Raw genomic sequence first — 14,755 nt, forward strand, 5'->3', positions numbered from 1 at the left:
TCTCTTGGTAAGGTCATACCCTTCCATGGCTTCTCATACCACTCTTATGCAGAAGACGCTTCATTCATTCTGTCATTTTATCCTTAAGACAGACAAGTCTCAGCTCGCGTCTCAGCATGTCTGGCAGATATCTCATCATGGATGTCAGCTCATCACCTAAAACTTAACCCAGGCAAGGCAGAACTGATATATAGTCCTGGAGATCTATCTCAAACCCAAGACCTAGTCATCTCTCTTGATAAATCCCAGATCAGACCATCTGACAATGTACGCAACCTCTGTGTTATCCAGAATAGCCAGCTATCCTTCTCTGCTCATGTAGCTAACATGACAAGATCATGCTGGTTCCTTCTCTACAATATCAAAAATATTTAACCATTTCTCTCCATGAGAGCCTCTTAGATTCTTGTCCAATTGCTTGCCATCTCAAGGCAGCTTCCTCTTGGCAGGTCATGTCATGTCCACTATTAAACCTTTGCAACTGATTAAAAATGCAGCTGCTGGTCTGCTTTCCAACAAACCCAAACGCTGCCACATCACCCTACTGCCACGTTCTCTTCACTAGCTTTTTGTAGCTGCCTGCATTAAGTTTAAAACAATGATTCTTGCCTACAAAGCCAAAAATGGACCAGCCCCAAGCTACCTTAGAGAACTCATAAAACCCTGTTCTGTAGCAAGCACACTTCGAGCTACAGGTCTCGCTTGCCTTGTTCCTTCACCCAGAACTCAAGGAAGACAGGCATCAAGGCTATTTTCTGTACTAGTACCAATGTCATCAAAAGATCGCTGGTTTAAGCCCCACCACTGCCAGGTTGCCACTGCTGCGCCCCTGAGCAAGACCCCTGAGCAAGAGCCTCAACCCTTAACTGCAATTGCCTCTCTCACCATTTTCAAAAGACAATTAAAGACCCGCCTCTTTACCAAGCACTTAAGTTGAGAACTAACATACAGTTACTAATCTATCTATCCAAAACAATCAGGTCAGCCATGTGAGAACGATTTCATTAGTTTGTTTACTCTGGGTGTGTTTTGTAGCTTGTGGCACCTTAAGATGACAATGGCAGGGAAAATATTTAGGAGAAAGAAACCTTGGGATGAACCAAGACTCAGTAGGATGAACCAGTCTCCCTCTGGCCGACACTTCAGAATCAGAATCAGATTTATTGGCCAGGTATGTGGATACACACAAGGAATTTGTTTCCGGCTGATGGTACTCTAGTAATGGTACGATACAGTGTACAAGCAACGTATACATTAAACATTAAACACAAAATCACAAAATTATCCAAACTATAAGATTATATACACACAATATACAGATATGTAATTTAGCAGATTCTGAAATATTTACAAAACAGTAAAGTGCACAACATGTAGGATGAGTACTACAGTGTAGTCAATTTGGCAGCAGATGAATATTTTTACGCTTATGTATTATGTATTATCAGTCATTTATTTATTTAGTAGGGAGATCGCCTGTGGGAAGAAACTGCTTTTGAATCTGGTGGTTTTAATGTGGATGGATCTATAGCGCCTGCCGGAGGGGAGGGGTTGGATAAAGTAATGTCCAGGGTGTGAGGAGTCAGTGATAAAAGCTTAAAGCTAATTAATAGCGGAAAATTAACCAGTTAAGATAAAAAAAAACCAGACAAAGGATCCATTTAGCACTTTATTAATCTTAATGAAGCTGGAGGTGGTAATCCACTGTACATGAGCTTGTTGGTACAGAGAAAAACATGAATGTTTTCCTTTTTATCTTTGGTTCTTCTGCCTTTGTCCTTCTGCTTTCTTCTTCTAGCCTTCAATGCCTGATGACTTTTCTCTTTCTTCTAGAGCTGATCTCAATTCACCTGATTGAAACTGAATCAGGCTGCAGGGTCTCACTCCTAAATCTACAGTGAGAGCAGAATTGAGTAAAACATGAATGTGAACGTGTGATCTAGTAATAAAATCAGAATTTACTGTTAATGGTGAAACACATTCATGATGTTCGCAAACAATGTATTATAGATAGTTTGAGCTAGAGCTATATGGGTATTTCTAGCTTTTCTTTACCTTCTCTTCTCCTCCTTTCCTCTGATTCCCATTTCCTAATCCAACTCTCCACCGTTGAGGCTTTTTCTTTGCCCCTTCATGATCAGCCACTTGTGCCAGTTTGCCCTCTTTAAGTGTCAGTGGATCCTGTTTGGAGAGGAAGAGTTGATAAATGACACTGATACAAAAATTAATTTATTCAATTTTTGTTTCTGTGACTGAATTTGGGCAGCATGGTGGCTCAGTGGGTAGCGCTGTCGCCTCACAGCAAGAAGGTCCTGTGTTCGATCCCCAGGCGGGGCGGTCCGGGTCCTCCCTGTGTCTGTGTGGATTTCCTCTGGGAGCTCTGGTTTCCTCCCACAGTCCAAAAACATGCAGCCAGGTTAATTGGAGACACTGAATTGCCCTATAGGTAAATGTGTGTGTGTGTGTGTGTGTGTGTCTGCCCTGCAATGGACTGGCGCCCCATACAGGGTTGTACTATTTGGCTTGTGCACCACCCCACCCCGCAACCCTGACTGGATAAGCGTTTAAGAAAGTGAGTGAGTGAGTGAGATAGTGGGTGACTAAATTTGAGTTACTTTAGTACTTTGTGTCATAACATCTGCTGGTTCTGAACACACATACAGCAGTTTAGATAATTAAATGAGATTAATTTTCTTATTCTATCATTTTACACCTATAATCAGGTAAAATTTAATAATGTAATGGCAGGAAAGCATGTCTGGGTTTGGTGGTTAACTGATCAGGAAGGCGAGTTCTGTCTTGGGCTGCACCCTGGACTCAGTGGAGGCAGTTGGGGAGAGAAGGATGATGGCCAAGCTTTCATCCCTAATGGAGAACACCTCTCACCCACTGTATAAGACAGTGGCAGCACTGGGCAGCTCCTTCAGCAACAGGCCTCTTCACCCGCGTTGCTCGAAGGAGAGACACCGCAGCTCCTTTCTTCCTTCTGCTGTCGACTATATAACCAGCACCACCCCAAGCGCAGACAGTCATCTCCATCACGATAGTCTATATGGTCTTAATCTGTTCTCAAGTGCAATAACTTATAAAAAAATTGTGCAATACCTTTTTCTAATTTATTATATATCATTTATACACTGATCAGCCATAACATTAAAACCACCTCCTTGTTTCTACACTCACTGTCCATTTTATCAGCTCCACTTACCATATAGAAGCACTTTGTAGTTCTACAATTACTGACTGTAGTCCATCTGTTTCTCTACATGCTTTGTTAGCCCCCTTTCATGCTGTTCTTCAATGGTCAGGAATCTCTCAGGTCCACCACAGAGCAGGTATTATTTAGGTGGTGGATCATTCTCAGCACTGCAGTGACACTGACATGGTGGTGGTGTGTTAGTGTGTGTTGTGCTGGTATGAGTGGATCAGACACAGCAATGCTGATGGAGTTTTTAAACACCTCACTGTCGCTGCTGGACTGAGAATAGTCCACCAACCACAAATATCCAGCCAACAGCGCCTCGTGGGCAGCGTCCTGTGACCATGAAGGTCTAGAAGATGACCAACTCAAACAGCAGCAATAAATGAGCGATCGTCTCTGACTTTACATCTACAAGGTGGACCAACTAGGTAGGAGTGTCTAATAGAGTGGACAGTGAGTGGACACGGTATTTAAAAACTCCAGCAGTGCTGCTGTGTCTGATCCACTCATACCAGCACAACACGCACTAACACACCACCACCATGTCAGTGTCACTGCAGTGCTGAGAATGATCCACCACCTAAATAATACCTGCTCTGCTGTGGTCCTGTGGGGGTCCTGACCATTGAAGAACAGGGTGAAAGCAAGCTAAAGAAGTATGTAGAGAAATAGATGGACTACAGTCAGTAATTGTAGAACTACAAAGTGCTTCTATATGGTAAGTGGAGCTGATAAAATGGACAGTGAGTGTAGAAACAGGGAGGTGGTTTTAATGTTATGGCTGATCAGTGTATATCCTTACTTTTTTACTTTTGTATTTTTATATTCTTGAAAGCTTCTGTAACATACATGTGCCGAGTTGATGTAAACTTTGCTCATCTCTCTTCAGTCTCCTTTTCATCTGTCTTTGATCTGGCTCATTTATTTTTTGACTGACCCCTCACCCCCTTCCCCACTGTGGCCCATGGTGCTCCTGTCTTTAGACTCATCCTGGTTATTAGCTTGGCATCATCAGACCTGCTCTGGTTGCTGTTATCCTCTAAAGTGCCAATTTTGATTTTTTTTTTAAGCATTTTCCCCATTTTTTTTAAACCAGATTTGTATGTTCACCTCTACTGCTACAGACCTCCTCTCCTGACTGACGAGAGCTATGACTAACACACATGTGCAGTAGCCAACCGCTTCTTTTCACCTGAACAAGGCGTGTTAATATGTAGATCAGTATTGCATACAGAGAGTCACACACTGATCTCCATTATCCCACGTCTCATCGTGTAGGTGACATCGCACAGTCAGCAGAGGTCGTAATTACAGCAGTTATGAGGAATCCTTATGGGGAAACAGGAAGCAAGAGCACTAATGGGCCTCATCATCTGTTGGGTCTGGGCTTGGATTGATCGGCTGTACCATGATGAGCCTGACTCTACAGTTTGAGGAATCTGGTCGAGGTTCCACTGACAAGGAGCCCGTGCACTGATGAGACTCATCAACTGTGTGTTTGGGTCTCTGATCTTTTGGCTTGACCGTGATTAGCCTGACTTCAGTTTTTGAAAAATCAGGTTGTGGTTCCACGTCTGAGGAGCTCGAGGACTGATGTGACTCTTCTTCTTTGGGTTCTGGACTCTGTACAAGTGGCTGTTTGGTGATGACCACAGGTTCTCTTGGTGACAAATCAGGATCAGGTTGCAGAATTTCTTGGACCTGAGGAAAGTTCAAAAATCAAAATGAGATTCTAGGTATGCAGTGTGAATCTAGCAAGAGCTCAATATACACCGATCAGGCATAGCATTATGACCACCTCCCTGTTTCTACACTCACTGTCTGCTATCAGCTCCACTTACCATATAGAAGCACTTTGTAGGACTACAGTTACTGACTGTAGTCCATCTATTTCTCTACATACTTTTTAACCTGTTTTTCAATGGTCAGCACCCCCACAGGACCACTACAAAGCAGGTATTATTTAGGTGGTGGATCATTCTCAGCACTGCAGTGAAACTGACATGGTGGTGGTGTGTTAGTGTGTGTTGTGCTGGTATGATTGGATCAGACACAGCAACGCTGTCACTGCTGGACTGAGAATAGTCCACCAACCAAAAATATCCAGCCGTCAGCGTCCTGTGACTACTGATGAAGGTCTAGAAGATGACCAACTCAACTTTACATCTACAAGGTGGACCAACTAGGTAGGAGTGTCTACTAGAGTGGACAGTGAGTGGACACAGTATTTAAAAACTCCAGCAGTGCTGCTGTGTCTGATCCACTCATACCAGCACAACACACACTAACACACCACCACCATGTCAGTGTCACTGCAGAGCTGAGAATGATCCACCACCTAAATAATACCTGCTCTGTGGTGGTCCTGTGGGGGTCCTGACCATTGAAGAACATGGTGAAAGCAGGTTAAAAAGGTATGTAGAGAAACAGATGGACTACAGTCAGTAATTGTAGAACTACAAAGTGCTTCTATATGGTAAGTGGAGCTGATAAAATGGACAGTAAGTGTAGAAACAAGGAGGGTTCTCCTGTCTCTGCCTTACCTTCTCTTCCTTCTGCTCCTTCTTCCTCTGAGTCTTGTTCTTTTTCTCCTTGTACTCCTTCTTGTTCTTTTTATCATGCTTGGCTTTCTTTTCTCTTTTATCTTCATGCTCCTGCTCCCAGTTACTAAAATCGTTTTTCAGCCCCTGCCATTTTTCTCTTTTCTTCTTAAGGCGCTCTTGCTTCTGTCTTTCATAGTCGGCCCCTTCTATCACTTCGTATTCTCGCAAGTCATCAGAATACACTGTTTAGAGATGAAAAATGTAAAGGTATAAGCTGCAGGTAGAAATTCATTTAAAGTCAGAAGTCTACATACATGTATTGTAATACATTTAGAACAATAATGGCAGTTTTGCTTTCAGTGATTTCTGCAACACTTTAATGGACAAAGATGTTCTGATTATTCAGTCACAGAAACAATCCTTGAAATCCCAAGACTTTCATGAAGCAAATCTCTTCTACAAGTGTATGTACAAGTTTGACCCAGAGATGGGGACTCGTTTTAAATGACTCAGACTCGACTCATGACTTGCAAAAAAATGACTCGTAAACAACAAGAGTCCCTAGCATTAGCATGTGTTAACATTAGTTACGTGTGACGTGCGTCAGCATGTGTTAACATTAGTTACGTGTGATGAAGCGTCACATCCTACTCTCTACACAGTTTGAAGTTCACTTCATTTGAACATTTTCGTTACCTTTGGATTGGAATCTCTTAAAATGGTGGAATACCCTACGTAGTGCACTTCACAGGAACAACTGGGGTGAGTGAAACGCTCCTACAGAATTGGCACTAATGGTTGAAAGAGCGCTTTCTGAACCAATCAGACCTTCTGATTTTAATGTTTAGTAAGAAATGCTGTTATTTGCATTTATTCAGTTTGCGTCACACAGATGATTGTCAGTGTAACGCTTGATTGGCTTTTTAACGAGTTCGTGTTTTACTTCACAACCGGGAAAAGTTTCGAGGTTTTTAATCATAAGCACATTTACAAAATAATGGATTATATTCCTAATGGGACACACGCTTATACATTTAATAGCACCTGGAAGAACATAAGCTAAGGTAAGCAGTGGTTATGATTTTTTTTTGCTGTGTTTTGGATTTTGGCCGCTGTGCCATTATTTATCGCATGATTCTGTTTTGCAATGAAAACAAAACGTATAAGTTTAAGCTTTTAACTGGCACAATGACTAGGAAAGTAAAGGCAATAAGTAAACCGGCAAAATACAGTCGCTAATCAGTTGTTGTTTATTTGAACTTACAGATTATTTGTTTATTTCTACGCTACATCTCCAATATATGTTTTGTTTATTATATTGACTTGTGACTTGACTTGGACTCTAGCCTAAAGACTTGTGACTTGACTTGGACTCTAGCCTAAAGACTTGTGACTTGCCTTAGACTCGAGCCTAAAGACTTGTGACTTGCCTTAGACTCGAGCCTAAAGACTTGTGACTTGACTTAGACTCTAGCCTAAAGACTCGTGACCTGCCTCAAACTCTAGCCTAAAGACTTGTGACTTGACTTGGACTCTAGTCTAAAGACTTGTGACTTGCCTTAGACTCTAGCCTAAAGACTCGTGACTTGCCTCAGACTCTAGTCTAAAGACTCGTGACTTGATTCAGACTCTAGCCTAAAGACTCGTTACTTGCCTCGGACTCTAGTCTAAAGACTTGTGACTTGCCTCAGACTCTAGTCTAAACACTTGTGACTTGCCTCGGACTCTAGCCTAAAGACTCGTGACTTGACTCTGACTCTAACCTAAAGACTCATGACTTGACTCGGACTCTAGTCTAACGACTCATGACTTGACTTGGACTCTAGTCTAAAGACTCGTGACTCGTATTTTGTGGCTTGTGAACATCTCTGGTTCGACCAGCTTGTAGCTGACTTTAGTTATACTGGTACATTGGAGTTGGTGTCTCATTGCAAAGACCCAGTTGATACCAGCCAATCATTTACTCATCCTAATAATGGTGAATGAATGAACAGTACATAAACATGACTTACAGGCAACGCAGGCGTGTTCAAAGATGATCTCTCTCTTCATGCTCTTATTAATCTTTTTCTGGTAGTGCCTCCTCATTTTGTTAGTAATCCAGCCCACTAGGCGTCTCATCGCGCTCTTGGGTTTGGGCCCGTCCTCTTTTCCACTGCTAGATTTATTACAGCTGCTCTCTTTGGGTGGCACCCTCTTTTTCTTGGTACTGATCTTATCTTTTACACTTTTTGGGGGTTTTCTGAGGGCAGGCAGGGAGCCCGAGCCCTGACCGAACTCGTTTTCTTTAAGGTCTGGGCTTGGTACTAGTGGGCAGATGTTGATGATCACTGATTCTCGTTTCTGAGTCTTCAACTGATCCTGTTTGCTGCTGCTGGCGTGGTTTTGTGAGATTTCCCTACAGGATATAACAGGAGTTTTTACTCATATGCTCATCTGGACTTGATATTTGTTACCTGTTTATTAAACAGCTCATTGTACAGAAGATAAAGGATGGCGTAATCGTTCTAGATTATGAAACATTTAGTGCTAGATGTACAAAGGCCTTTAAATTTCACTCTTTATTAGCTGGAAAGCTGCTGTGAAATGGTTAAAATGTCACAACCACTGAGCAGAAAACCATTCCAACTACCTCCAACTACTTTGTTGTAGTTCATCTACAACCTCAAATCAGAAAAAGTTGTTACAGTATGGAAAATACAAATAAAATAAAAATGCAGTGTTTTTTACATTTACTTTGACTTTTATTTGATTGTAGACAGGACGAACCTGAGATATTTCATGTTTTGTCTGCTCAACTTCATTTCATTTATTAATAAACTTCCATTCCTGCATTTAGGCCTGCAACACATTCACAATTTAGGGCTGGTAATGAGGAAAAAAACTAAATAATGATGTGATTTTAAACAGGTGATGTCAACAGGTGATTGTAATCATGGTTTGGTACAAAAGTAGCATCCAGGAAAAGGTTGAGTCTTTAATGAGCAAAGATGATCAGAGGATCATCTTGTCAACAAATGTGTGAGAAAATGATTGAAATGTTTAAAAACAATGAACCTCAAAGAAAGATTGGAAGGGATTTGCATATTTCTCCCTCTACAGTGCATAATATCATTAAACCATTTAAGGAATCAGGAGGAATTTCAGAGCATAAAGGCCAAAGGTACAAGCTTGAGCTGAACGCTTGTGATCTTCGATCCCTCAGACGGCACTGCATCAAGAACCGCCACTCAACAATAGCTGATATAACCACATGGGTGAGGGATTACTTTATCAAACCTTTATCGAGCTCTACAATACAGAGTTACTGCACAAATACCACTTAAAACTGTACTTTGCAAAAAAGAAGCCTTATGTTAACCATGTCCAGAAGCGGTGTTGACTTCTCTGGGCTCAGAGGCATCTAGGATGGACCATCACACAGTGGAAACGTGTATTGTGGTCAGATGAATCAGCATTCCAGGTCTTTTTTGGAAAAAATGGACGCGGTGTGCTCCGGACCAAAGACTGGAGCAACAAGTCCAAAAGCCAGGGTCTGTCATGGTATGTGGGCGTGTCAGTGCCCTTGGTAAAGGTCATTTACACTTCTGTGATGCAGCATTAATGCAGAAAAGTACATTGAGATCTTAGAGCAACATGTGCTGCCTTCAAGACGTCATATTTTCCAGGGATGTCCAGCACATATTACAAAGGCATGGTTGCGGAAGAAGAGGGTACGGGTACTGGACTGGCCTGACTGCAGTCCTGACCTGTCCCCAATACAGAATGTGTGGAACATTTTGAAAGGAAAAATGGGACAACGACGACCCCGTACTGTTGCACATCTTAAGATGTGTTTGCAGGAGGAATGAGACCAAATAAAAGCTGAAACACTAAATCACTTGGTCTCCTCGGTGCCAAAACGTCTTTTAAGTGTGGTGTAAAGGAACGGCAACATTACAAATGCTTACAATGCTTGGTAAATGCTTTACTGTCCCAACTTTTTTTTGGAATGTGTTGCAGGTCTGAAATGCAGGAATGGATGTTTATTAATAAATGAAATAAAGTTGAGCAGATAAAACATGACATACACTATATTGCCAAAAGTATTTGCTCGTCTGCCTTCACACGCATATGAACTTGAGTGACTCTTATTCTTAATCCATAGGGTTAAATATGATGTCGGCCCACCCTTTGCAGCTATAACAGCTTTAACATCTTCTGAGAAGGCTTTCCACAAGGTTTGGGAGTGTGTTTATGGGAATTTTTGACCATTCTTCCAGAAGCGCATTTGTGAGGTCAGACTGATGTTGGACGAGAAGGCCTGGCTCACAGTCTCCGCTCTAATTCATCCCAAAGGTGTTCTATTCTATTGGGTTGAGGTGCAGGCCAGTCAAGTTCTTCCACATTAAACTGGCTCATCCACGTCTTTATGGACCTTGCTTTGTGCACTGGTGTGCAGTCATGTTGGAACAGGAAGTGGTCATCCCCAAACTGTTCCCACAAAGTCTGGAGCATGAAATTGTCCAAAATGTCTTGGTATGCTGAAGAATTAAGAGTTCCTTTCACTGGAACTAAGGGGCCGAGCCCAACTCCTGAAAAACAACCCCACACCATAATCCCCCCTCCACCAAACTTTACACTCGGCACAATGCAGTCAGACAAGTACCGTTCTCCTGGCAACTGCCAAACCCAGACTCGTCCATCAGAGAAGCGTGATTCGTCACTCCAGAGAACATGCCTCCACTGCTCTAGAGTCCAGTGGCAGTATGCTTTACACCACTGACCCCGCTCTGTCATTTTATGTGGCCTACCACTTTGTGGCTGAGTTGCTGTCATTTCCAATCGCTTCCACGTTGTTTTAATACCACTAACAGTTGACTGTGGAATATTTAGTAGCAAGGATATTTCACGACTGGACTTGTTGCACAGGTGGCATCCTATCACGGTACCACGCTGGAATGCCTTGGTGCTTGGTTTTATACACCTGTGGCCATGGAAGTGATTGAAACACCTGAATTCAATTATTTGGATGGGTGAGTGAATACTTTTGGCAATATAGTGTACATCAGTTTAGTAACTACAGTAAATGGACATGAGTAAATGTAGAGTTACAACCCACCTCTGCCTGGTCATCGCCATTTTCATTTGTCTTTCTTTCCCCTCCTCCATCTCTCTCATTTTCTTTCTCTCCTCCATTTCTTTCTTAATCGTCTCCTCCAGCTCGCCCATTTTCTTCTCTTCTAGCTCTCTCTTCTCCATCTCTCTCATTATCTTCTTCTCCAGCTCTATCACTTTCTTCCTCTTCTTCATTTCCATCTTTATCTGCATCCTCATCTCTCTCACTTTCTCCTCCTCTAACTCTCTCTTTTTCCTCTCCATCTCTCTCGCTATTTCCTCCTCAATCTCTCTCATTTTCTCCTCCTCCATTTCTCTCACTTTCTTCTTCTCAGTGTCCCACATTATCCACTTCTCCATCCATCTCGCTTTCTCCTCCTCCATCCCTCTCATTTTCTCCTCCTCCATTTCTCTTGCTTTCTTCTTTTCAATGTCCCACATTATCCACTTCTCCATCAATCTCCCTTTCTCCTCCTCCATCTCTCTCATTTTCTTCTCCATTTTTCGCATTTCATTTTTCTTCTCCATCTCTCTCTTTATCGTCTCCCTCATTACTCTTACTTTCTCCTCCTTTAACTCTCTTATTTTCTCCTCCTTCTCCATCTCTCTCATTTTGTTCTCCATTTTTCTCATTTCCATTCTCTTCTCCATCTCTCTCTTTATCGTCTCCCTCATTACTCTCACTTTCTCCTCCTTTAACTCTCTTATTTTCTCCTCCTTCTCTCTCTCATCTTCCAGCTGTTTAAGTTTCTCCAGTTTCTGCTTCTTAGCCCGGCTCCATCTCCATTCAATGCTCCAGGTCCGTCTTCGAGTTTTCTCCCCCTCTTCCTCCTCTCTTTTTCTCTCCTTCTGCTTTTTCTTCTCCTCCAGCTTCCTCTGTCTCTCCTCTTTTTTCTTTCTCTTCAGCTCTTTCTTTTCCTGGAGCTGCTGGAATTTCTCCTCCTCACTCAGACATTCGTCATTCCAGGAGAGGAGCTGTAGGATCCTTCTGCCTTTTTTCATGCTTGCCTTTTCTTTTACTCTGTTTTAGTCTGAAAAGTCATTTACACATGATTCAGAACAATCAAAATCTTAGACTTAAAAAAATTTGTTTGAAATGTGAGTTTTAAACTCAAACACACATTTGTACCGCCATTTCCATGACTACATATTCCTTCTTGATATTTAAATTCTTGTATTCAGACCTGTATGTATATATCGGTTATAATCTATATTATTTTATCTACATATATTGCTATTATTGTTATCCTTATATTACCACTATTATACTCATCCATACCTATGTCTGATATATTTTATATCTGATACACAGTCTATATTCATATTCTATATATTCTTATATATCTGTATATATTGTTTATAAGCAGAGATACACTACTGCTTCTATTACATGTACCAGATGCACAATCTATCTCTCTATCTATCTATCTAATCTATCTTCTAATTACCTGTGACCTACCTAATGTTATTTAAGACCTAATGAAGTAGATAAAGCTTTACAAGTCTAAAGATGTAAATTATTATTATTTTTATTATTATTTTTATTGTTGTCATTACTGCTGCTGTTTTTACTAAAGAACATTTTCTATTGCATAAGTTTTCTTTTACTACTTATTTTTAAATATAGTAAAGAATAGAAATGGTACAGCACTCTACTATACTAGCCCACCACTGCTGAGATCTGGGTTTGAATCCCTTTACTGGTACATTTACATTTTCGGCATTTGCAGACGCTTTTATACAAAGCGACTTACAGTCTAAGCAATTGAGGGTTAAGGGCCTTCCTTGCTCAAAGGCCTAACAGCGGTAACCTGACAGTGGTGGGGTTTGAACCAGTGACCTTCTGCCTACTAGTTCAGTACCTTAACTGCTAGGCTACAACTGCCCCTATACTGGTAAAGCAAAGTGAGGCTAAAGCTCTGAGATGGATAGACGTAATGTCCAGGGTACTCTTGCTTTGTGCCCAGTGTTTTCGGGTCAGCTGGACCCACTGCGACCCTGATCAGGTTTAAGTTGTTGATGAAAATAAAATTATATGATTTGTTTTTCATATAAAAACAGTAATTATTATTTTTACACATTTGGTAGTGTAAGTAGTTTTAAATCAAATACATACATGAAAGATGTCACAGCTTTTAATGTAATAAACTGTATAAATATAAAAATACAATTTACATCATTCATATTATACCTTAAATAGACTTACAAATGATTTTCCTTTTGACAAAGCAAAGTTCAGAAGTTAAAAGCAGGTATCAGTATTGATTTCTAACATTATTCTGTCTCTTGTTGCTGTTTGTATTTAATAATTACATTCCTAACACTTTAATATTGATTTACTACATAAAAAAATAAAATCTATCACACTTACCTTTGTAAAATAAACGATTTACTTAATATATCTGTTAGAAGTGGTTTGTGTGCTGCAGGTCAGTAGCTGCTCTCTGCTCTCTAATACTGACACACATGAACACAGTGTGTCATCAGGCTGAGGCTCCGTTATGATGTCATAATAAAGAGCTGCTGCTGGATCTCTAACATTCTAACATAGACATTAATGATGGTGGAACTGGAGGAGCTTCACACACTCATATCTGATTAATAAACTGTTTAATGATGCTACATTACACTGCATGGCCAAAAGTATTTGGACACCCCTTCAATATCATGTTAATTAGAAATCAGAATCAGAATCATCAGAATCAGATTTATTGGCCAAGTATGTGGATACACACAAGGAATTTGGTTCTGGCTGATGGTATCTCTCTAGTATTAATACAGTATACAAGCAATGTATACATTAAACATTAAACACAAAAATATACAACCTATAAGACTATATACAAGCAATATACAGATGTGTAAGTTAGCAGCGTGTGGAATATGTACAAAAATAATAGTAAAGTGCACAGCATGTAGGATGAGCACTACAATATTTAGTCAATTGGCAGCAGGTGAATATTGTCGCGCTTAAGTCTGTGTTGTTAGTTATTTATTTATTTATTTAGGAGGGAGATGGCCTGAGGGAAGAAACTGCTCTTGAATCTGGAAGTTTTAGTGTGGATGGACCTATAGCGCCTGCCGGAGGGGAGGGTTTGAATGAAGTTATGGCCAGGGTGTGAGGAGTCAGTAATAATTTTCTCTGCCCGTCTCTTGGTCCTTGAAGAGTACAAGTCCTGGAGGGAGGGCAGAGGAGCACCAATGATTTTCTCTGCTGACTTTACCAGTCGCTGTAGTCTGTTCCTGTGTTGTATTGTGGCTGCTCCAAACCAGACTGTGATGGAAGTGCACAGAACTGATTCTATTGCAGTAGAGTAGAACTGTCTTTGTAGCTCCTATATCAGCATAGAGGTGATGCCCCTTTCAGTGCTATATATGGAGTGATCGCCACTCATTAGAAAGACTTTTTATTAAATTTAACAATATGCTAGTATGATTTTATAATAATGTTTCAAAATTATGTGGTCATGCAATTTAAACAGTGCTTTATCGTGATCAGGGTTGCAGTCAGCCCAGGTCCATTTGAAAATGCACAGCCTGGACAGGCTGTGAGTCAATGGCAGGGCAACACACTTTCTTACTCTCACCAACGGACTTAACAGTAGTTACTCCACCTTATGCATGTTTTAGAGAGGTGGGAGGACCCAAAAGCAGGTTTGAACCCAGGTTGGTAGGACCCTGTTGTTTGGCTCTTAGATGTCCTGTTTCACCAAGTGCTACCACACCTATTTCAACATTTTTATTTGTTTAAATTTAACCATCTGGTGGTGCAAGTGGGGAATGTTTGGTCATTGTGAGGCATCATGAAATAATTTGCTGTGATTGGCCCATCAGCCCTGATGAAAAGGGCAGTAATAGCTCAGTGGTTAAGGTACTGGACTAGTAAACAGAAGGTTGCCGGTTCAAGCCCCAC

General features: G+C 41.1%; 1 protein-coding gene across 2 annotated transcripts; it reads right to left on the minus strand.

The window, feature by feature from the left end:
- Positions 1-1,656: 1,656 nt before the first annotated feature.
- On the minus strand, positions 1,657-13,300 carry LOC134309942 (golgin subfamily A member 6-like protein 22). Of its 2 annotated transcripts, XM_062991409.1 has the most exons (8): positions 13,214-13,300; positions 10,847-11,873; positions 7,758-8,143; positions 5,746-5,987; positions 4,005-4,903; positions 2,777-3,063; positions 2,056-2,181; positions 1,657-1,892 (listed from the first exon to the last, which is right to left on the minus strand). In XM_062991409.1, exons 2-5 carry the CDS (start codon positions 11,842-11,844, stop codon positions 4,559-4,561), a joined length of 1,971 nt encoding a protein of 656 aa, XP_062847479.1. In that variant the 5' UTR covers positions 11,845-11,873; positions 13,214-13,300; the 3' UTR covers positions 1,657-1,892; positions 2,056-2,181; positions 2,777-3,063; positions 4,005-4,558. The 2 variants fall into 2 exon arrangements, with proteins under 2 accessions (XP_062847479.1, XP_062847478.1); XM_062991408.1 differs by lacking the exon at positions 2,777-3,063 and having other exon boundaries at positions 4,052-4,903.
- Between the last annotated feature and the right edge of the window lie 1,455 nt (positions 13,301-14,755).

The sequence above is a fragment of the Trichomycterus rosablanca genome, chromosome 3, assembly GCF_030014385.1.
Source record: "Trichomycterus rosablanca isolate fTriRos1 chromosome 3, fTriRos1.hap1, whole genome shotgun sequence".
In the NCBI taxonomy this organism is placed as follows: domain Eukaryota; kingdom Metazoa; phylum Chordata; class Actinopteri; order Siluriformes; family Trichomycteridae; genus Trichomycterus; species Trichomycterus rosablanca.

Coding starts and splice junctions, on each gene's coding strand:
- LOC134309942 (XM_062991408.1), bottom strand. CDS start 11,844: ATGAAAAAAGGCAGAAGGATCCTACAGCTCCTCTCCTGGAATGACGAA. Junction 5,988..7,757: donor TGAACACGCCTGCGTTGCCT/GTAAGTCATGTT, acceptor ATCTCTAAACAG/TGTATTCTGATGACTTGCGA. Junction 4,904..5,745: donor AGGAGCAGAAGGAAGAGAAG/GTAAGGCAGAGA, acceptor AACTTTCCTCAG/GTCCAAGAAATTCTGCAACC.